The sequence below is a fragment of the Lytechinus variegatus genome, chromosome 2 (genome assembly GCF_018143015.1).
Source record: "Lytechinus variegatus isolate NC3 chromosome 2, Lvar_3.0, whole genome shotgun sequence".
Taxonomy (NCBI): Eukaryota; Metazoa; Echinodermata; class Echinoidea; order Temnopleuroida; family Toxopneustidae; genus Lytechinus; species Lytechinus variegatus.
Window position 1 is genome coordinate 78,843,760 of NC_054741.1, and position 22,828 is coordinate 78,866,587.

Genomic DNA, 22,828 nt, shown 5'->3' on the forward strand with positions numbered 1-22,828 from the left:
TTTCATAATTATGTTTGATATTTCAGGTCCAAGGGGTCCGATCCACCGTGGTGTGTGTTCATCATGGATGAATGATCTAGATTTAAAGAAACCTATGCCTTGCTTCATCAGACAGTAAGTTGATATATTAATCAGTTATCAGTCTCTCTGAGTAATTATTGTTATGGGAAAAAGGAGAAAGAATGGCTAGATTCTAGAGTGTGAGAGACGTTTTCTTCTTTGACCAGAGACAATGGGAACAAAGCAGGTTCTACAATACACATTCTTCGTGTACAGGTTAGGGTAGCTGACCCCGCATAGTTATATGGAGGGAAGCGATTTTGAACTGTAATGATTTTGTTCAGTTTTATGAAAAGTTTGCACAGATTAACTTCACGCTAGACATTTCTCAACAAACAATGCACATCTCAACATTCAGTAACCATCTTTTAGAAAAGCCTTTTGCAAGAGAGAAGGCTCAAATTACTCTTTAAAACAGACGATGAAGACAGTGACCAAGAATGTAAAACAAACTCTGTATTTGAGCATAGGAGACATGAATGGCGCAAATAGAGCAGTATGGCCAATTGATTAATGATCATATAACTAATTCAGTATTTGCTTTATCTTTTTAAGGGCACCAACATTCCACATGCCTGAGGACCGAGCCCAGCCTCTTATCATGGTTGGTCCTGGGACTGGCATCGCACCTTTCAGAAGCTTCTGGCAACAGCGACAGATCGAGCTTCGTTTCACCAAACCAGAAGCGGAAGACGGTCGTAAGATCCTAGGTGACATCACACTTATCTTCGGATGTCGGGGGTCAAAGGTCGATGATATCTATCAAGAAGAGAAGGCGATGGCAACAAAGGAAAGGGCGATCATCAATAATCTAACGGCGTATTCTCGGGAGCCTAACAAGAAGAAGGTATGTTACAATCAATGCCTATTTGAAATTTTGAACAAACTCCATGATATTACAAAAAAAATCTAGGTGTCTTTCTCTTATATTTAGATTGTACCGTATATTTCACTTTAACATTATCAATGAATAATTGATTACTTATTTGATATACTTTCCTTTATGAACGAATATATAATCGACTAAATGAATACAAATTATCCTGACAGCGTGGGTAACACTAGAATGAACTCAGAATAGTTTTGACTTACGATGGCATCTTATATTATAATAAACACTCTAGACTGACCAGGTATTGTCAATGTATCAGGGATTGACAACATTTATCCGTTCTTTGTTTGTGGTGATCAAGGTATACGTACAAGATATGATGCAGCAACATGGTAAAATGATCTATGAGACTATCTGCAAGAGTGGAGGTCATTTCTATGTTTGTGGAGATGTTTCGATGGCAGCTGATGTTGGTTCAAGGCTTGAGCTCATCCTGGCTGAGCAGAGCGATATGTCGCAAGAAGAGGCTCATGATTTCGTCGCAAAAATGAAGGTAGGGATCAATAAATTTTAATAACTTAGAATTTAGAAATCTAAGGTATGTTTGCATAAGTTATAACCTAGAAACGAAATCTTTTCAATTAACTTATGAGAAGGCATGGACGCTTGTTGGAACAGAAACAAAAATAAATAACCGAAGGATTGTCCTCTTCGACAATAATGATTGGTGAGTAAATGTCTTCTGAAAGGCAATGCCAAATCGACATGGTTAACCCCGATAAGAGACCATTGCTTCATTATAAGTCTGTATATGATCTGGAAAACCTGAGCTTAATGTGCAATGACTGTTATGACAAATTTGTAGACGTTTGTTTAAAAGGGTATCTATTATTATTTACACAACGTGTGAACTCAGTTACTCTAAAACATCTCACAAAGACTTACGATTTTCATTGAATAGACAATTTCGATTTGTCGCAATTCTTTTCATTGCAGTCATATGCTTGCAGCAGATCATTATAAATCACAATTTTTAATGTCAACAGGATACGAACCGGTACCACGAAGATATCTTTGGCGTGACAATAAGAACAGCTGAAATTCAGACCAAAATGGAGAGAGCAGCTCGTCGTGCCCAGGTGCTGATTACAGATAGTAGTAACAAACTCACACCAGCGGTCAAACCATTCGAGAACGGAAACGGGACGATCTCTGCAAGGAGCACGGATGATATCAGATCCTTGAATAAGGTAGGAGGAGCCAGGAAATGATGATCAAGCGATCAGCCATCCTCCTTTGACAACCCAGACTCTTTCTCTATCTTTCTTTTGCTTGGAATTGCAATGAAACAGATAAATAAACCTCAGGAGTATGAATGTCTACTTTCGTAGCGTCTCACTTGCATGATCATAAACAGGACTTGTTGAAAATTCGTTCATACTTTGTGATTATTTTTGTCTGTTGCTTGTCTCTGTTATGGTAGCATGGTTGTATTACAAGATTGCAGCAAAGTTTCAAACATTTCAATCAATTTGGTTTGCTTAATATGTTCTTAAGAAATGCACTGGTGCTTGATTTCACAGAAATACTTCAACACAATTTGGATAAAACCAGAAAGAGTGTATATAAAAGCAAAATATTTTTGTGTTCTATACGCAGGAGGATGTACAACTATCCTTGTCTTGCTTGTTCGAAATTTTATAAATTTGGGGGTAGTACACATACTGCGCCCTCTCCGTCATGTAAAATGTTTTAATGCACCAAACTCACACTGCAAACTAAAACTCTTTAACGCTGCATTATCACTCGCAACTGGCTTTAACATGTTTAAAGAACTTTGAATGTTTAAAGAACTTTGAATGTAAACTGATAAATATTCAAATGATAGAAAAATCATATATCTTGTAAAAATTGGTTTTAAAATTACAGTGATGTTAAAGTGAAGATGTTATTTAGGAATAGAATATTTCTTTATTTTCCAGAGTCACTGTCATTTTATTGTATGGTAAAATTTTACAAGACGAATGATAATAGAGTACAAAATGACAAATGACTAGTAGAGTAAGTTTGCACGATTTATGTTTAACGAACGATTAAAGATTTGCATGACTGCTGATTTGTTGAAATGTCCAATCTTTTCTCTCTGTAACAAATGCATTTTTCATTTTCATGCACAAGAAAGGTTGTATTACACTCTTGTGCTTTTTCTGTAACACATGTCTCACTCATGGTGTTCACAAATTAATTCATAATTTATATCATTCCATGGAACTTTCTGATAGTTCAATTCTTTTATAAAAAGGGAAATTATAACTTTTAGAAAATGGTAAAATTGTATATTATATATATTTACAGTGTTCACGATTTTAAGTTCAAAATGAAAATAGTTTTTTTTCAGTATTTCTAAGACGACCCAGTTCATTAATTTCGGGAAAGAAATCTCTCTTCAAAAGGTTCATATCTCAATCAAAACGTCAAATCAAATGTAAATATAAAACGGCCCAAAATATATATTTTTTTTAAATGAGAGAATTTCAGAAAATAATATCAGTCAGACTTGTTTTCTGTTCAGTGGAGACTATAGCGTTTGATGACAAATACTTTGCTGAAAGAATACTTGAAATGTAAAGTATAAAAAAACACGTTTAGATCATTTCCTTGAATGTAAAATAAAATTATTAGTGTTGAATTGATTGAGGGTATTTTTGATGTGTTAAATAATTGCATTTTTTCTGAATGTAGGAATGAATGTTGCATCTTGATGAATGTATCCAGAACTTTTCTTATTTCTCTCTATTATATTATACAATGCATCTTGGCTGTGTAGTAGAATTATGATCATTATAAAAATGCATCTCATGTCTGATTATTAAGAAAAAGCCTATATATTACATTATGCTATTTACCATGTATATTGTATTACTAATATGTATATAATTGCATCTTTTCCGATTCTTTACATTAAAATATGATTTTCGTTCTCTTCCTTACTTTTATTTTATTTTGTTAACAACAATTTCTTAGCATGCCCGCATATATTCGTCTAGTCTCTCTATAAGCTCTTGCTACAAAGAGGTATTTATAAATCTGTATTTTAAATTGATGGTAACCATGGTGATTGTCTGGTAGCTAGTTATACTCTGCTAAGAAAGTAACCGTTTTAATGATGGCAAAGATTAATTGCATGTATACGTAGTAATAATCACTTGCTTATCTCAATCGCATTTATACAATTTCTCTTGAAAAAATGTATTTGTAATTCTTTCTGCTATTATGATGTATGAATCACGATTTCTTACTCATCGTATTGCACGGAATACACACCATCGCTATGGCATGCCTATCAAGATTCACATTTACTGTAACAATCTAGTATTCTGCCATATACATTATTGTCTCTTTTTTCATCTTACGTCTTCGGAAAGCATGATAAATCACAAATCTCAAAATAAAGCTGTAATGGAATCATGCTGTACGTATACTGTTCAGTGTAATGACCTAATAGGTCCTAATGTATTGGAATATTACCCCCAAAAAGAGATTTGAGAATTTAAGAAAACTGGACGTGATGATTTTTGTCGAAAGGAAAATGTTGGATTGACGGCACCTAAAAGTGAAACACCGAAGGGCAGGAGAACGACAAGGAGATCGATCACGGCCACTGTACTCATGTCAGACGAAGAGCTTACCAATCTACGGAAAATGGCAGAGGCAGATGAAAAAACACGGTGAGTAGCATACAAATATATTTACATTTTCGGTTTGAAGCTTGGGATTAGACTGTGAAGCCGAAGTATTCTAGCTGTCATAAAAATTAAACTTTAAAATATATTTTGTATTCTACTATCCAGTAAATGTTCATAAAAATATGAACTCATTGAGGATAATTCTACTCAGAAATAAAAGTCATGGACTTACAAAATATAGATATAAAAATATTAGCAGAATTATATCACTTGCATAATATATAAGACTTAAAAAAGTACGTTTTATTAGTGAGGGATTACATGAAATAAGATACTCGATGGTAGACTAGAAATGATATGATTTTAAAATACGAATTGAAATTAATCAGACATCAAAATTGGATGATTATACGAACTATTATAATTATGTTTAAAAGTTCTTTTTTTTATCTGGTTTGTCACTTCAAAACATGTATCTATTTGTGGAATAAGTGTTCATTATTATATGCATGTTTTTGTTATACCATTCTTCCACCGACATTAATTCATCATATTTTTCTCATGATAGATGGGGGTTGAAAGGCACCAACCCTTAATTGTCTTTCGATTAATGATCGCAAATTTTGAATAGACCAAAATTTGTTGGATAATTCCTTAATAACCATGGACAAGGGACGTACGTAGCATTTGTTTGATGGGGGGAGGCAGGACGCGTTAACTTAAAAAAAAATACTCGACGAGGGAGCAAAGTGGCCAGGCTGGTCATTGGGGTGCTTATTGCATTTTGTTACGTGAAATCATAGGATTTCGTGCATTCTTATGGTGAATTTTGTGAAAATTTTCAGTTTTCAAAAACTTATGTGGGGCAACTGACCCTCTCCCCCCCCCCCCCTGCGAATGGCCATGGCAAGGGGAATGATATTTCTTTTTGTAGACCTGTCATCCATTTATTCATTATGAAATTGAGAGGGAATTTACCTTTCAGTGGCGCTAGACTGCTCTGATCATCAATATATAATTTGAGGGGCAATTCATTTTTTTTCCATAATGGCTTACCCCTCAAATTTATGATTTGCTCAGAGCATTCCTTTGTTATAAATTGCTTCAGCTGCACATATGTATTTCATATCACCAGCACTGCAAAACTCATGCTTATTTAACACAACATTACATTATTTTTTGTCGGGTGGAAGTATATGTAATATGTACATGTATATATATTTTTACTTCCACGTTTTAAACTTCAGTTGCCTTGTCTGGAGTAAATATTTGTCACGTTATGTCAAATTCTCACTAATTTAAGTGGGAAATTCCAGATATCTTCGTGTACGTATTTAGTCAAATAAAGAGATCACGTGGGTATAACCTATGAGTTGCTTGATCGAAACCCGTTTTAGCTGCATAAAAATATAATACAATTTTGGTACATCTGTGGAAGAATTTGATTGTTGTGTCCAAATTTGAATCGTCAGCAATCATGACAATTAACCAGCTTGAAAGGTAATCCTTGGGGGTCGTTACTTAATTTTTTCATATTTCAATTGGGAGATTTTTTCCGAATATTATAGTCAGTTATTCCATTTATTCAGAACAGCGTTTCTCGAGCCCCTTGACAAGTTTCAGACAGCGAAGATAATAGGCAAAAAATGATTTATATCCTCTTTGCTCTTTTTCCCAATGAAGGTACTGTCTAAAAGACTGTCAGTGCATGGTAAATGCCAGAAGATATTTTGAAACTGAAGTAGCCTAATATTACAAAATTCTAAATCGTTCCCAACCTCAATACAACGTATGTAGATTGGGAGTGGACAATGGCACTTAATGGTGACGTCATTAATTGGTGTTTTGGTCATTGAAAACTGAAGTGGTATTGCATAGTTTTTGTAACTCCATACTAACCCGTCCTCTCTTTTCTATACCCTTTTTTCTTCTTTCTTTTTTTTCTACATTATTTTCATTCACCCTCTTCTTTTAGGCACCCTAACAACAAACCCTTCCCCATTCTGTTTCTGATGATATTACATAATGTAACGCATCATTTTGGTTACCTTGTAGGAAGGATATGGACAACCTCAGCGAAGGAGGAATACCGAACGGGAACGCCGCAAAGCACTGAAAATTCAAAGACCACATCAGCTGGATTTCTGATAAAAACATTTGCTGTCAATTTTGAAAGGAGATAAGTTTAAACTCATTTTCATACGACAGTGATACGTCAATATAACTATGTTAAATTTGCGAAGCTATTTTATGTCGACTGATTTTGAATTTGATTTGGAATCGGCGTCAAATTTTGAATTCAAGACTCGCCTTTACGAGACTCATTTTTGTGAAGGGCGGTATATATAGTTACATCATCAATCGAAGCTCGTGTAAATGTATTTTACTTTTGACCCTTGACTTTGGATCAGATTATGCAATGACAGAACAGTCCTACTTGATTTAAATCAGCGTGACGAGCATCAACAACGGACGGCATCCTAACTTTTGACTCGAAATTCATATGTTTTGATGATACTTTTCTGGACTATATCGTTACATCTTTGGCAAGAGAGTTATTATCAGTGCACATGCAATATCCTAGGCATTTGATACCAAGTATGTGATGGTGTTTGTATGATAGTTGCATGTTTGGCATCCTAACGAACGGTCTAATGTGAGTTTGGAAATACTAATGAGTTTCTGGTGTTTTCTAAAACCTGAGTTACTATGTTTGCACATGTAATGGAATGCCTTTTTGATAAGTCACTTCAAGCACGTGCCCCCTCCCTTCTTTTAATTTTTCGTTGTTTTTGGTGTTAGTGTGTAACATACAAAGACATTGTACATTGTCTGATCAAACTATTTATTGTATATGGATTTTATAAGTGTTATTTCCTGCTTATAATCAAATAATTATTCAGAAAAACGAAGAGATTACAAATTTATATCGATGTATTATTTATTGCGTTTGACTGTAGAGTGTAATCATATATATAGTTAGAATTATTGGTGGATGTAGCAGCTAAAACTTTGACGATGTGAAATTTCCCGGCGGCTGTAAAATGTGATAAATCTATTATATCTTGTAGAAAAGTAAATAAATAGGCAAACACAATCAGTGAAGATGGCGAAAGTAATTTAAGGACGAATGTATTATATTCAAACACGATGATTATCGTTTAAAAGTAGTAAATGTTAATCATGCAAATAAGCCATCTTTTATTCTATAAAATGTTCTACCAATTGTTATTTCGAGTGTATTCTCTTTTTTGCGTAACGATTTGCAAGATTGATTAATATATTGTCGAATTGAAACGTATCGATCTGTTAGCACTTGGCAACAAGTAAAAAGAAAAAATGAGTAGAAAAGTGAGACGGTTTGAGGTCATTCATGAGACAAAATGAGGTAATTAGAACTTTCTTTAATAATTGTATATAAATGTGCTTCTGAAATTATGATAGTCGAAATGTTTTATTTGCGGTGACTGGATAGTTATATTATTCTAGGCATTATTAGTAAACAAGTTGTACGAACAAACTTTATGATCATAAAATATATATGTATCCAGTGTAAATAGTTTTAAACAAACTCTCGTTATTTAAATATTCTATGGATTTTTCAAATTCATGTGTTTATGTGTCATATTACGTATCATTGCCTTTTATTTAATATTGTTATGTACTCGGCAGAGTTTCAAAGACATTGATGTCATAGTCAGAGTTAATTTGTCATTGGGATTCATAATTAGCAATGAAGTGCAATATTCATTGAATAATATTATGATGAGTGATTTTTCATATTTATAGGGTGATCAAATAAGGAGGCTACATCAAGATGTCTTTGAAGATCATAATTAATTTCAAATTTGGTATACTTCATTATAATCCTATATTATAATCGGGACTTTATCTTTAACATTGTCATTTTATATACAATCATGATTATATTACTGTATTGTTACTATGCTTATTGATGTAACTTTTTATTTTCATTTTGCCGTGGAATTACATCTATAATATTGTGGTTTGTTTTTAAATAATACCTCTGATGGAATTTTTTTAGCACGATATTTCCCTTTTATGGAAAATACTCTGAATAACATGGCCAATCAAGAATGACGAAGAAATTTCTCTCCAACTCAGAAAAATAATAGCCAACTTCTCAGCTGTGTTTTATCTTACAGACATAAAATACCAGCTTTTATGAAAAGGTCCTATACCAAATTCTCATTTTTTTATTAGATTGGGTTGAATTTGTACTTCAGTGAATGTAACACAAATGATGCAGTCTTCCTCCGTTATTATACCCCCATGCATCAAATCAATTCAATATGAAGGGATATGGAGGAATTATTGCAGATTATAAGAACTGCAGACTTCAGTAAATTCTACTTATTTTCCTCATCTGCAATGATTTCCATTACGCATGTAGCGGCAGATGCTACTTTTTTTTCTTGGCTGTTTTGTTTGGGACACCAAAACTACTGACACCATTTCAATCCTTCATCTGAAAATTAATGTGAATTTAATTGAAGACCAGACCTTAATGTTTGGCATCAATCGTGAAAAGTTAAAGTCCAATCAAAATCATTTGCTACATGTGCTTATTGTTCTACAAACCCACTATCAACCAGTCAGAATAGTTGTATTAAAGTTACTGTTGACTGTAAATCTTGCTACATGGGGACCACACCTTGGTTCTCGAAGCATTGACTAGTGGAACAATGATCAATTTCGCGTCTTTCAAGAACATTGAAATAATGATCAATGACTTTATTTTCTTTAGGAAATTTGAGTGCTTATTCTGGTTGGCCTGTTTTCGGATTTAATCTCTATTCAAAATGTTCATTTCATACAGTGTTTATAAAGGGAAATGGACCAACATTATTGCTTGTTTTTGGTGTTATTCATACATTTCATGATATATGTTTAAAGTAGGAAGATGATAATGTACAAATTATATCACATGAATTATCAAAAAAATAATAATTGTAGTATATGTCTTTATAGGGTTAGAAATAGGGAGTAAATTTTTGGTAAATTATCAAATTATCACAAACATAATAAAAATATGTTATGTTGAGCTACTTGTAAATAGATTTGTATCAACATACGTGTAGAAGTAAGTATGTTAGCTGATTTAAGAAAATGGTACAGCGTGAGGATATGGCAGAAGGTTTTTTCCCTTGTTGAAGATTTGAAGTCTTTTTCTGTTTTTCAATTTGGTACACCGCGTATATGACTGGGTTTTACCACGCCCTTCTGATGTACTATTAATAAAAAATACGTTTTTTGATAATCAATTTTCAACCCATAGTAGTAATATTGTTTACTCACTTTTTCAATGTTTGCCACAAACACGGCAAAGGTTTTTTTTCTAAACATATTCACAATAATAATATCATGAACAATATGGCAAAGGTATACAGATACGTTATGTATTTTGACTTTGAATTTGTATATGATGTCGAGTTATAGAGATGTCGTTTCGACATTCGCCCTCGTGGTTTACGAGATTTTAAACAATTTCCCAAGAAAGAATTTCATTGATTTCAGACTTCAGAGATTGTCTCCTCCCATCCTACATTTTTACAAAGTTCAATTTTCTTTTTCTTTATTGCTCTTGTAACAATCTCAAATTTAAATCAATATTTGCAACTCTATTTATCAACTCGTATTGGTTTAAAGTGAATGTCCACTCGATTAAAATTGCAATAGTAAAAAAATATTTATTTGGGGAGATTTCAAAAGGTATATTTTGGCAGGCAGTGATGACTAGCAACGTCCAGCATCACATATGATACATCAAACATGGCGAGTTCACAGTGCATTAGTTAAGTTGAAACACATGAAACTGTACTCTATCTAATGTATACATTTTCTGTTAAAGATTTATTTTAGTCTTCTTGGTTCAGTTGATAGATATGTTTTTTATTTGGTGATATTTCCATTTGCTGAAAATCTGGTTCTTTGTTTTGTAATTCTGCTTCATTTCTCTTTAAAAGTTACTTGTATCTTTTTTTTATTCTCTGAGGAAATTGACATTTTTATTCTTTTTTCATTTATTTTCCTTAGTGATTTTTTTATTGTTTTATATATATGTAAAAAGCAAAAGCTATTTCTGAATATATATTTTATGTGTTTACAGGTTATTTATGTTATGCGCGAATTGATTTTTTTCTTTCCTTTTTTGTTTTGAAACTGTATCGTGTAAACATAGTAAAGATTATGTTATGCCTTCGAGAAGATTTGTTTATAAAAGGGCGATAGGGGGCAGTATAGAACTCGCAATCTTACGACTAGTTATTTTCGTAAAATCATTCTTTTTATATCATTTCTGAATATTCTATTTAGTGAACATTATTGATGCATGGCGTTTAATCCTTTCTCTCGTGAATATCACTGTTTATCATCTTAACGGTTTCCATATATAGTTACCATGGAGTTTCCCTAAATTTTGTTTCACATCGGATGATGGGTTGATTGAGAAAAGTACAAACGAAATGAGAGGAGGAAAACTACATTATTTACTTCTGTAAAATGCAACGTGTGTAACTGCAGTGAGGAGATCATTAATAAAAAAAATGTGTTCTGTGATACAAAAGAAGATATACATTATGTTTTCATTTGTGTAATATTACATTAACTTTACTTTCTACTTAAAAAGTGAACAAATATCTTAATCATCAAGTAAAGATATCATTCTCAATTTAATAATTCAAAAATGTTTTAGCGAGAATCTTGGATAAACATCCAGCATATTCGCTGATTTTCCAACATTATGTTTAAAACTAGGTACCCTCTTCACACTCGATAATCTGTATTTTTTTCCAAGAGACAGTGTGATTACATATTGCAATTTCATGTGCAAGGAAAAAACACTCCTACTGAAGATAAAGTATTCATTTTTCTTTCTTGTTTTACCGTCTTCATTTTCAAATCAGAAGTGATACCCGTGTATATACTCCTTCCCCCTTTCAAGATACCTAGCTGATAATCCTGAACGAGTTGTGTAAGTCAACAACTAGACATCAAGAAAAAGACCTAAAGTGGATTTATTTCACACCCGTTTCTTTATATGGGGATATTGTGCTCCGTAACACAAAGATTAGCGATTAATCGCAAAATGATTTGACCAATCAAAATTATATGCGCATTTGGGGCAAAATACTGACCAGGAACTAATGAGAAGTGTTCCTTCATATTAATTATTTATCGTTAAGTTTTGTGTTACGGGGCCCAACTCTCACTCACAAATAAAGAAAAATCAAGCTCTAAACTTTTTAATCTTTGATGGGGTTTTCTCAATCTTTCTCCAAGTTTTTTTTTTAAACAAACTTTTCTTCGGGGAACTTCCCTTTTGATGCAATAATGATTAGATATAACTAATGTATAATAACAACATTATTCCAAACCATTCTTTCAAAACAGATGTTTTGAATAAATTTATTCAAAACAGGTGTTTCATACAATCTTCTGTTATGATTATAAAGGCAGTTTTGATTAGCCAATATCAAATATATCAGAGAAAGTGAGCAGAAAAATAATCCTTAAAAATGTGGATTTCTCTCTCCGTTCTCTTTCTCTCGCTCTCCCCTGTTACTCATCTCCATCTCTGAAAATCATATTAAGAGTCATGATGAAAAAACAAACTGAGAGGTGAATCGGAATGAACCCATATCAACTAATATGAGATTTGTTTACGATTGGGTGATCTTGAACTGGGAAATCAATCCAATCAAAAGAAATCTTGGGATGGGGGCCTCCAGTGACGGATCTAGCCAGGTTGAACCATTGAGGTGGATCCACCTCTATGGGTTAAACACAATACCATTTCAGGGGCCTTACCGTTTTCGCTCAATAGTCGGCCTTTCAAGCTATTGTGTCTAATTTGGCTGAATCCACCCTGGGGGGCACCATAAACCATCCATTTTAATACGAATACTTTATCTTTTGATTTATTTGTTCAAGTTCAGTGAGAATTCATTGAGCTATTTCCCTCAATAATATTCGGCACATGGTTATGAAAAGAGGGAAAAGAAGAAAACAAGTATTAAACTTTATTTCTCACTCTATTTGTCTATCTCTGATTGTCGCTGTCTCTCTACTGAATAATACTAACCAAATTTAATGAAAAAAGCTAGCACCTTAACCCAAATACTTATGCAACTAAGTACAAATATTTATCACGTTAAAGGAGAATAAAACCCTGGGCAAAAGTTCACTAATAAAAGGATGCTCCAGGCTGAAGATATTCATATCTAAATAGATAAAGTAATATTCACAGAGCAAAATGTTGAAAATCTGATTGGAATTTTAAAAACTTGCATTTTTCTGGTGAAACAGTTCGCGGCATGTCTTCATGACTATTCATTAGGTGGGCTGATGATGTCATCCCAATTTTTTATTTTATTATATGAAATTAGGTTTATTCAAAAAATTTCTACCAAGAACAAAAAAACTATTGATTGACAACTGATTAAGTGCATTAGTAATTTATTGCTGCAACTTATTTCATCATTATGGAGACAGATCATTTACACGTTTATAAAAAAAAACTGAAACAATAATGATTTCATGTAATAACAAAAGAAAAAGGAAAGTGGGGATGTGACATCATCAGACCACCTAATGAATATTCATGAAGACATGCCTAGACCTGTTTCACCAGAATAATGCATTGCTGTATACGTAAATCATGGACACATTTTGCTCTATTACAGGAAATTATACTTATTTCTTTATGTCAGCATAGGCAGCAGAGCTCATTGTATTTATTTCACTGCAGAAAAAGAGAAAAATCAAATACATCACAAAATAAGCATTATCCTTTAATATTGCATTTTTTATTCAACTGTGCAAAGTTACTCGTTCATGATTAACTTTCAATACCAATATCATTCATCAATGAATCTTTGGCAACAATCCTGGGATTTGCATGTGATGACAAAAAAAAACTTACAAGAGGGGGAAAAACGAAGGAGAGATGAAAAGGTGGGGGAAGAGGCATATGAAAACAAGAGGGATGGCTCATGAAAGTTATCACCTTTTTTCTTTTTAAAATGTTAATGAACCCAACCAGAAAATGCACCCCTTCGTGCTGAGTGTTGAACGTAAACAACACAACAATGTCCAGAGAGTCCATAGAAAGAAACTTTATTGAATGTAATATATCACCCGGCTTCACAGTTAAATATCTGAAAAATGGCAGAATTTGAACACTTTTAAATATGTTTATTTTCTATTGGGGTTCACTAACTTTTTAGCACCACAGTATTGAAAGTATTCTTTATTTCTTCAATCCCATGTCAATAATTTCTTACCCCCCAAAATATAAATAAATCCATAAAGAAAGAAAGTGAGAAAGCGTACAAAACTCAATGATTTAACAATTACTTGCTTAAGCAAACTGTGCTATTCTAATCAGCTTATAATTTTCAGCTCAAGTTCACTGTGCATAATATTTGCCAAAACTATGAAGTTACATCTACAGTACATAATGAAATTCTGTAAACTACATAAACTCTTTCTTATAAAGCATATATTAAGCATTGAGCACCTGATTAATTTCCACTTGTAATATTTCATCAATGTTAGGTAAATGGTGAGTATTTGCTATATAGCTACCTTACATTTGTGCATTTCAACATTAATATGGTACACCAATTAATCAAACAGGCCTGGATGCATAAATTTATTTATACTTTCGGGGGCTACTCTTCACAACTTACTGCCTAAATCTGGATTATTTGATAAGCTTTAAAGGGGAAGTTCACCCTGAAGAAAACTTTGTTGTAAAAATAGCAGAAAAAATAGTAAAAATTATTGGTGAAGGTTTGAGGAAAATCCGTTAAAGAATAAGAAAGTTATTGGAGTTCAAAGTTTTGGATTTGTGACGTCATAAACGAGCAGCTGCTTCATGTGTTATGTAATATAAAATGCATGAATTTCAAATTTTTTATGGTTCCTGATGACTTAATTATGTTTTCTATTCATGATCGGGTGTGAAATGATTTGTCTATTGATATACAATAGGTACAATGAAAACCATTTTTAATTTTCTGAGAAAATGACATTTCATTGATTTTTTACCATTCGCTATGTAGGAATGCTGCTCGCATATGACGTCACAAATCAAATAATTGAAATTCTAATAACTTTTTAATTATTTGATGAATTTTTCTCAAACCTTTGTCAATATTTTTTATTATTTTTTCTGCTATTTTTACAATAAACTTTTTGTCAGGGTGAACTTCCCCTTTAACAGTGAATGGGGATTTTCCTGAACACTATTTTCAATTTTCAAGGGCTCTTTTGAGCAATCATCCAAAGCCCCCATGTAACTTCTTTTCATGCTTTGATGGCTTAAAGCTAAATGATAGCAGTTGCAGTAAAACACTAATTTCATGAGAAAGTCTGTAAAACCAAGGTTAAGTATGACTATATCATCGTGGATCTAGATCTGGTAAAGTTACATAAAATGAACTTTGTGAAATCATAAAATCTAAGCTGAAATACGATCACACTGAAGATCGCCAAAATTGATAGGCACACGTGGGACAGTGTATTATTATTGCTGGAATAAGGACTCGACAGAAGTGACCGAATCTGCGCTTATTTTGCTTATTTCTCAGCAATTACACAATTTCTTCCAGAATCCTTTGGCACATATTTTTTATTCATACAGACACTTGGGTGGTCATTATATTAGATTCTGTAAAAAGTCATTTTGAGATCGTTACCAGAACTGGAATTTATCTTTAACCCTAAGAAAACTGGGGGGAGGGCTGATTCAGCCCCCCCCCCTACATTTTTCGCGATAAATCCGCCGCTTGAAATTTTTTGACCACGTCGCTCACTGACTTTTTAATTTCAAGTCTTGCGCAACTTTTAAGACCGAATTGTGACCCGTGGGTAAGCGGTTCCAAAATTATGCAACATTTCCTAAGTGCAAGCAGACCCGAAATTGCTCAAAAACATGAATTTGTGTACAAATCCAATGCAAATATTGTTTTTAGCCGAAATTCATAAAAGGTATCATTATTTTACCTGTTACTGCTTAAAATCAGTAAATTCTATCTTGTTTATGGTCAAAATAAAGTCCCTGACAATTTCCATTGAAAAAACAATAAAAAACAAAAAAGTAAAAAAACAAAGAAATACATAAGAAATTTAGAAAACAATGAAATACATAAGAAAATAAATGTGATGTTGACATTTTCAAAAACTAAATTTGTTCAGATGCCTATAAAGAGTATGTGAAACAAAAAATAGCATTTTAGAAGCATTTTATTTTGTTAACCATAGCAAACTTAAAATTTTACGCATAAATTAGCATAATGAATGAGCAATGAGATTTTTCGCAGAATTTATATTTTTGTAGATAATGCCATGGGTAACACGCGTGCCAATTTACGTCGCGATCGATGGCTGAGATCATAAGGGGGGGGCTGATTCAGTCTTCTTCGGCGTCGAAATAGCCCAGTCTATTTAGGGTTAAAAAGCATGAACTTATTGGCCTGTTTCAAGTGTACCATGGTATAAAACTATAGACTATGCAAATTTCTGTACATAATTATGATTATTTCACTGGCCTGTGTACAGTAAGAAAAATCAAATTAGAAATGTTCACTATCGGCAAAGGGCACCTAATTGAAAGCACATCAAATCTGTGTACAACCATACTTTAAAACCATGGTACAATTGGAACCTCTTTTGAGAATACTGTCCATTAGGTTTCTACTTTCGGCATACGTGCATTAGGACACTTTGGTGGATTAATCCATAAGTCTACATGTTAAACACCCATGTGGTTTTCTAGTTTCTTCTTCTTGAGTTTGAGGTCTATGAGCTGGAGTTTTTCATTGCTACCATCAATATAGAGTGCTTGGAGGAAGGCACGTAGGACACCCTTGTTATCTCAGTTGGGTAATATCTCATTGGTTCTCTAGTTTCTTCTTGAGTTTGAGGGCTATGAGCTGGAGTTTTTCACTGCTACCATCAATATAGAGTGCTCGGAGGAAGGCACGTAGGACACCCTTGTTATCTCAGTTGGGTAATATCTCATTGGTTCTCTAGTTTCTTCTTGAGTTTGAGGTCTATGAGCTGGAGTTTTTCATTGCTACCATCAATATAAAGTGCTCGGAGGAAGGCACGTAGGACACCCTTGTTATCTCAGTTGGGTAATATCTCATTGGTTCTCTAGTTTCTTCTTGAGTTTGAGGGCTATGAGCTGGAGTTTTTCACTGCTACCATCAATATAAAGTGTATGGAGGAAGGCACGTAGGACACTCTTGTTATCTCAGTTGGGTAATATCTCATTGGTTCTCTAGTTTCTTCTTGAGTTTGAGGGCTATGAGCTGGAGTTTTTCACTGCTACCATCAATATAGAGTGCTCGGAGGAAGGCACGTAGGACACTCTTGTTATCTCAGTTGGGTAATATCTCATTGGTTCTCTAGTTTCTTCTTGAGTTTGAGGGCTATGAGCTGGAGTTTTTCACTGCTACCATCAATATAAAGTGTATGGAGGAAGGCACGTAGGACACTCTTGTTATATCAGTTGGGTAATATCTCATTGGTTCTCTAGTTTCTTCTTGAGTTTGAGGGCTATGAGCTGGAGTTTTTCACTGCTACCATCAATATAGAGTGCTTGGAGGAAGGCACGTAGTGCACTCTTGTTATCACCCTCGGATACTTTTGACCTGATTGAAAAGGAGACAAACAAACAAACAAGCAAATCAATTGATAATTGGTGAAAAATAAAGACATGAAAAAAAAACTTGAAATCCAAATATGGAATGATTTAACAAAAAGGATAAAGCAATGTGTATAAAGCACTGTGTATACTTCCCTTATAACACATAAATTTTGGAATGAAAAACAAGGTTTCCTTTCAAAATGCACTTAAGTAAAAGAGTGTTATCGTGTATATAAAGTACGTAAATCCTGCTCCACCAAGGTTATTGTCAAGTCAAAAATGATTTTACTATTCATTCTGTACAATTAAAAAATAATAGAATAAATGGAAATAAAAAATTGAGAGGTAATGCAGTTTAATCCTGCTCATCTTCAAAACAATCGATAACGAGCAATGACTCCACGTGCTGAAGTAATCAGTGAAACACAAAAGTTCTATTACTGTGATGATGGATGGGGAAAATATGTTGGCATGTGTGACCACTCCTAAAAAGACATGTAGTATATAACAGAGATTAATTTACTCACATTCCTTTCTTGACAAGAGCTTTGTACTTTGCTCTCATCTCCATGTCTGATTCATCTTCACTCCTGCTTTCATCACTTTCTTCATCCTCCTCTTCCTCATCTGTGTTTTCCTCTGCTTCATCCTCCTCCTCCTCGTCTTCTATACTATGTTCATAACTATCCTCTTCTTCCTCCTCATCCACCATTTCATCTTCCTTCAGTACTTCATTTTCCTCCTCCTCATCATCTTCATCTAGTTCTTTATCTTCTCCATCTCTTTCTTCATCTGATATTCTACTGGTATCATGAGTTGATCTCCCTTCCTCAGCTTCCATTGTAATTAAGTCAGTTTTCTTCATTGCTTTATTATACTGTCCATCTGTTTTAAAGATGCAGGGATCATTATCACCATCCTCCTCCTCCTCTTCTTCTTCTTTCTCTTTTTTTTCTTCTTCTTCTTCCTCCTCTTCTTCATCATCACTGATTATAACATGTTTTTTCCTTCGTTTTCTTCCAGCTGTTTCTTCTTCTACTTCTGAGGCGGATGAATCCTCTGATTCATCCAGCAGACTCTCATCAACAACATCATCTTTGTCTGGATAGAAAAAAAGAAGAGAAAATCATTTGCATCATTTTTGTTGAAAGTCAAAATGAGATAACAATCTTGGTTGAAAAAATGTAAACTCTCAAACGTCAGAGTCATTACTGTTAAATGTAACAAATGTAGACTATCTTGAAGAAAGTGTGACAAATTTGGCCTAAGTCTTCTTTTTAAAATTGTTTTTTCATCATTCACCAGGTATATTTCAGCTATGTTTCACATTACGAGAGTCAACAGGCAAGCTATTTCCAAGAACAAGGGGGGGGGGTGATGCTAGGGACAGAATCACCCACACCCACATACTTCTGTCTTAAATCAAACTGGGGGTGGCGGTAAATTGACCCCCTCCCCCCACCCCAGTATATGTCTGTCTGAAATAGCCCAGTTAAGATAGGGTTAATGTCCTGGGCACAAATTGTTGAATATATAACCTTACAAGTTACTTGTTTCCACATACTAAGACTTTGAACAGCGTATGATTACACATTATCTGTAGTTTTTTTTTAAATAACTTTCCCTTTATTTAAGTTTGCTCAATCACACTGGTAACTGTAAGAGTCTTCCAAACCATATCTGTCCCTCAAATTGTTACGGGTAAAGATGATCATCAGCTATGAAGGATAAACATAAATACATATTCATTAAACAGTTATTTAAATGGGGTGAAATTGTCTTACCCAGTGGTTCTTCAAAATGCTGCTCTTCATCAGAATCACCCACAATGAACTCACTCATACTCTCTGTAGTTTGAAAGATTGAAAGGGGAAAAAATAGATGGATTTTTTACTACATAGTCAAAATTTATATCACTGCAATTGCTTGATCATTAATATAATACACACCTAACTTTATGTTTCAAATAATCACATGTACTTCTGTGACCCCTGACCTTTAACTTCAAAATATAATCAGATTGGCTCTCATTATAAACATTGATTATTCTGTGATAATATCAGAGTTTAAATGACATATTACTGGTTGAATGAACACAAGTGATTACTTCAAGAAAACTCATTTGACTTTGCCTATGCCAAAGAGATGGTGCAGAGGGCCAATGTATTGTAGAGAAGTTAAATGGTATAGGGGACAACTGCAATATAAGCACTTACTAATTTTGGTATCATGAATGAAATTCTTTTGTATAGTATTTCAAAAATGGAATTGGATTTCCTTAAGAACGGATTGCGTCAAATTAAGCCATTGCCAGTTGGAACCAAGGGGGTGTTTCACAAAGATTAATATGACTTAGAGTCGCATATGACTGCCGAGTTGCATGCTGTATAAAAGGAATGACCGCATTGGTCAGATCATGCTGAGAGGACGCGACTACTGTATTTTAATCAATAAGATTGCGCATTGCATATCGTATATGCGTAGGCATTTAAGTGCGTTTCTAAGTCATACTTAAATCTTTGTGAAACACTTCCCTGGTTGCCATTATTCCTTTAAGCTCTTGAATTTCTTTTTTTCTATCATTTGAGACCACCTTACCTTGCATAACTGCACTTTGTTCAGTATCCAAAGAAGATTTGGTGCTTCTACTTGATCTACCTATCACTTCTTCATCATCACTATCATCAACCAGAACACTTGATGGTTTCTTCCTTTTGGTGCTGAGTTGTTTATCTCTTGGTTCATTGTCTTTATAAACCCCTCCATACACACCTTCATCATCAAGGAGTCTGGCCCTGCCTCCATTACTAGTGTCCCTTTCAAAAACTGACCCATCGTCTTCCTCCTCCTCATCATCCGATACTATCCTCCGGACATGACGGGCCTTGGTAACAGGTGATGAGGTTTTAAGGAATGGGCTCTCCTCTGATGTGAGTCCTAGGAACCGAGATGTTGCATCCAGGTCAATGCCTTCTGGAGGTCCCTCCCTTGCTGAGCTTACATTGATACTGGATAGATCTTTAGTGAATAGTTCCTTTTGGAAAGATTGTTGGTCTTTTAGTACTGAGCTGTGGGAATAATGTGAACTGGATTTATCATCCAGATTTGTTGATTGCACTTCTTTTAGGTTGTCAACATCATCAGTTTGCACCGAGAAGCTGGCCATGGATACATCTTCATAACTATTTTCCTCTTCAACTTCATCTGACTGAGGATCTGGATGTGGGCTTCTTCTCACAGAGCTCTCACTGCCCTCATCATCTCTTCTATCTTCAATCATGAGCATTTGTTCTCTGGGTGATCCAGACTGATGGTGTTTCTCCTGATTCAAGGGTTCAACCGTGTTGCTAACATCCATGTCTTGACGGACATCCCCATCAGCCTGACAACAAAAACTTGCGACAGACACTTCCACCACTTCTCCATAACTACCATCTTCTTCATCATCCTCACTGTCTAGTCCAACATCATCTACTCCACTCGCACTCATATCCTGGTCTGTCATCCCTTCTCTGGATCTCATATCCTGTGAAGAACACCTGCCATTCTCCCAATCAATTGTATTTGCTCTGAAGTCTGCCTCCACATCTTGTGTCATCTGACTACACGTCAATGATCTTGAATCTTCAAGGGACAGTTTCCTGGTGGCATTGAAGTGTGGTAGATCAGATGGCTGTCCGCTACTCACCTCCATCATCCCATAGCTGTCAGTATCAGATGGCATCAATTGCTTAGATTCCTCATTCCTGCTTCTCAGTGATCCACTATCATCTGCCATACCACCATGCGATTCACCTGTATAAAAGGAAGTTGTACCTCTGCTAGACTCCCTGGAACCAACTGGGTAATCTCCATTTTGGCCTCTTGGTGGTGTCATACCAACCACCAATTCAAGACTCTCATTGGCACTTGTAAACAGCTCCTGCTTGGTATTTGGCGCTTCAGCATTACTTCGGGAGTCACCGCCACTGCTGTGATCATCAATGTAATCTTCCATCTCTTCATCCTGATCATGTATAATATTGCCATCATCATTCCTACTAGGACCACGGCTGCTATCCTCTGGGAGGTAAGATTCACCTATAAAAGCCTTGTCCTCTACCGTGCTGCCAGGTCTGCAGCTTTCCTCCGACCGACTCCCAGGTCTCGAGTCATCATCTACCACAAAGACACTACCAGGTCGGCTTTCAATACCCCCCTCATCTCCGCTTCCGAGAGGAGAGTCATCGATGATCAGAACCTCCTCCGTCCCTCCTATGTCTTGAGATGCATTACTCTGATAACCAGGAGAACGTTGGGCTAAATCCTCTGCTTCCTCATCAAAGCTAGATCTAGAAACATTGATGGAGAGCTCTTCCATGGTGCGGTCTAAATCCTCAACAGCCGTGTCTACTCCTCTTGAAGGTTGTCTATCCTCTGTAACGAACAAAAGGAAATCACGATTTGAAATCTTCTCTGAATAATTCATCGGTGCAAAAGGAAGACGATTTTCATTGTATGAAAGGGCTAACATGTTAATTTAATTTTGAGAAATGAATTTAATTCACTTGCACTACAGTTATATCCGCTTCTAATAATACATGGGGGATTCATTAAATACCACTGATCCATTACACAAAACTGACCTGGTTTGTAATATTTTGGTACATTTTGAAGAGGTGGGTTGATGACCCCTTCCCCAGACTTCTCTGCCCATTCACTCTGCAGCCTTTCACGATTGACATTCATAGAGTAGCGTTTCTTGGCTCCACCGGGCCCCTCTGTGCCACGTCGGATGTGATCATTCAACTTCCGGGTCAGGTCAGATTCTTGAGCAACAAGTTCCTGTGCCCTCTGAACCTAAATCAAGTTTAATATATATATATGAAATTATATGTGATTATTCAAATAAAATTAGGGTTGATTTTCCTTTTTTAATGCATTGAAAGGAAGGGAGGGGGAGCTTCCTCAAACACATTTAACCCACAAATGCAACTACCGTATCATATTTAAATTATTTGGTCAGGTATTGTTTACAGAAATGTTGATCTGAGATATAAATGTTGATCTGAAATTACATGTATCAATAAAAATTACAGTTCATTCACATCAGAATGAACTTGTGGCAGAACAGTCCAAGCTAAGATAATCTGAGAGCTTTAAAACTTTCCACATGAACTAGAAAATAGAGACAAATCAGACAGGAATACTTCAATTTCCAACTACTAGAATTCCGAATTTCATTTTATAGGATAATATAATCAACTTTTTTGGCTGAACATACCCTTTGCTGAACATACTGGTTTCCTTCTTCTTCAAACTCCTGGTTTGGTTCCACATGTGCTTCCTGAGAGAACATCAGATCATGATCACTAATCCCAAAGATATCTGAAAGTAAGATATAACATGACATCATTTCACTGAATAACATCAGATCATGATCACTAATCCCAAAGATATCTGAAAGTAAGATATAACATGACATCATTTCACTGAATAACATCAGATCATGATCACTAATCCCAAAGATATCTGAAAGCAAGATATAACATGACATCATTTCACTGAATAACATCAGATCATGGTCACTAA

The 22,828-nt window shown here is 34.8% G+C and overlaps 2 protein-coding genes across 6 annotated transcripts in view; one reads left to right on the forward strand and one right to left on the reverse strand.

Moving 5' to 3' along the window:
• LOC121409155 (nitric oxide synthase, brain-like) overlaps nucleotides 1-8,679 on the forward strand; it is a 103,097-nt gene extending 94,418 nt beyond the window's left edge. For 4 of the 5 annotated variants that reach the window (XM_041600997.1, XM_041600996.1, XM_041600998.1 and 1 more), the window contains 7 exons: nucleotides 27-114; nucleotides 616-907; nucleotides 1,254-1,445; nucleotides 1,939-2,142; nucleotides 3,917-3,967; nucleotides 4,478-4,620; nucleotides 6,634-8,679. In XM_041600997.1, the coding sequence (XP_041456931.1) occupies nucleotides 27-114; nucleotides 616-907; nucleotides 1,254-1,445; nucleotides 1,939-2,142; nucleotides 3,917-3,967; nucleotides 4,478-4,620; nucleotides 6,634-6,694 (1,031 nt within the window). In that variant the 3' untranslated portion in view covers nucleotides 6,695-8,679. The remainder of the gene's footprint in view (nucleotides 1-26; nucleotides 115-615; nucleotides 908-1,253; nucleotides 1,446-1,938; nucleotides 2,143-3,916; nucleotides 3,968-4,477; nucleotides 4,621-6,633) is intronic. The other variant, XM_041601000.1, reaches the window with a different exon arrangement.
• A 7,985-nt stretch (nucleotides 8,680-16,664) lies between these two features.
• LOC121409156 (DNA excision repair protein ERCC-6-like) overlaps nucleotides 16,665-22,828 on the reverse strand; it is a 34,980-nt gene continuing 28,816 nt past the window's right edge. The window contains exons 16-21 of the mRNA XM_041601001.1: nucleotides 22,521-22,624; nucleotides 21,883-22,096; nucleotides 19,856-21,673; nucleotides 19,042-19,104; nucleotides 17,785-18,358; nucleotides 16,665-17,261 (exon numbers count right to left, since the gene is read on the reverse strand). Of these exons, the coding sequence (XP_041456935.1) occupies nucleotides 17,132-17,261; nucleotides 17,785-18,358; nucleotides 19,042-19,104; nucleotides 19,856-21,673; nucleotides 21,883-22,096; nucleotides 22,521-22,624 (2,903 nt within the window). The 3' untranslated portion in view covers nucleotides 16,665-17,131. The remainder of the gene's footprint in view (nucleotides 17,262-17,784; nucleotides 18,359-19,041; nucleotides 19,105-19,855; nucleotides 21,674-21,882; nucleotides 22,097-22,520; nucleotides 22,625-22,828) is intronic.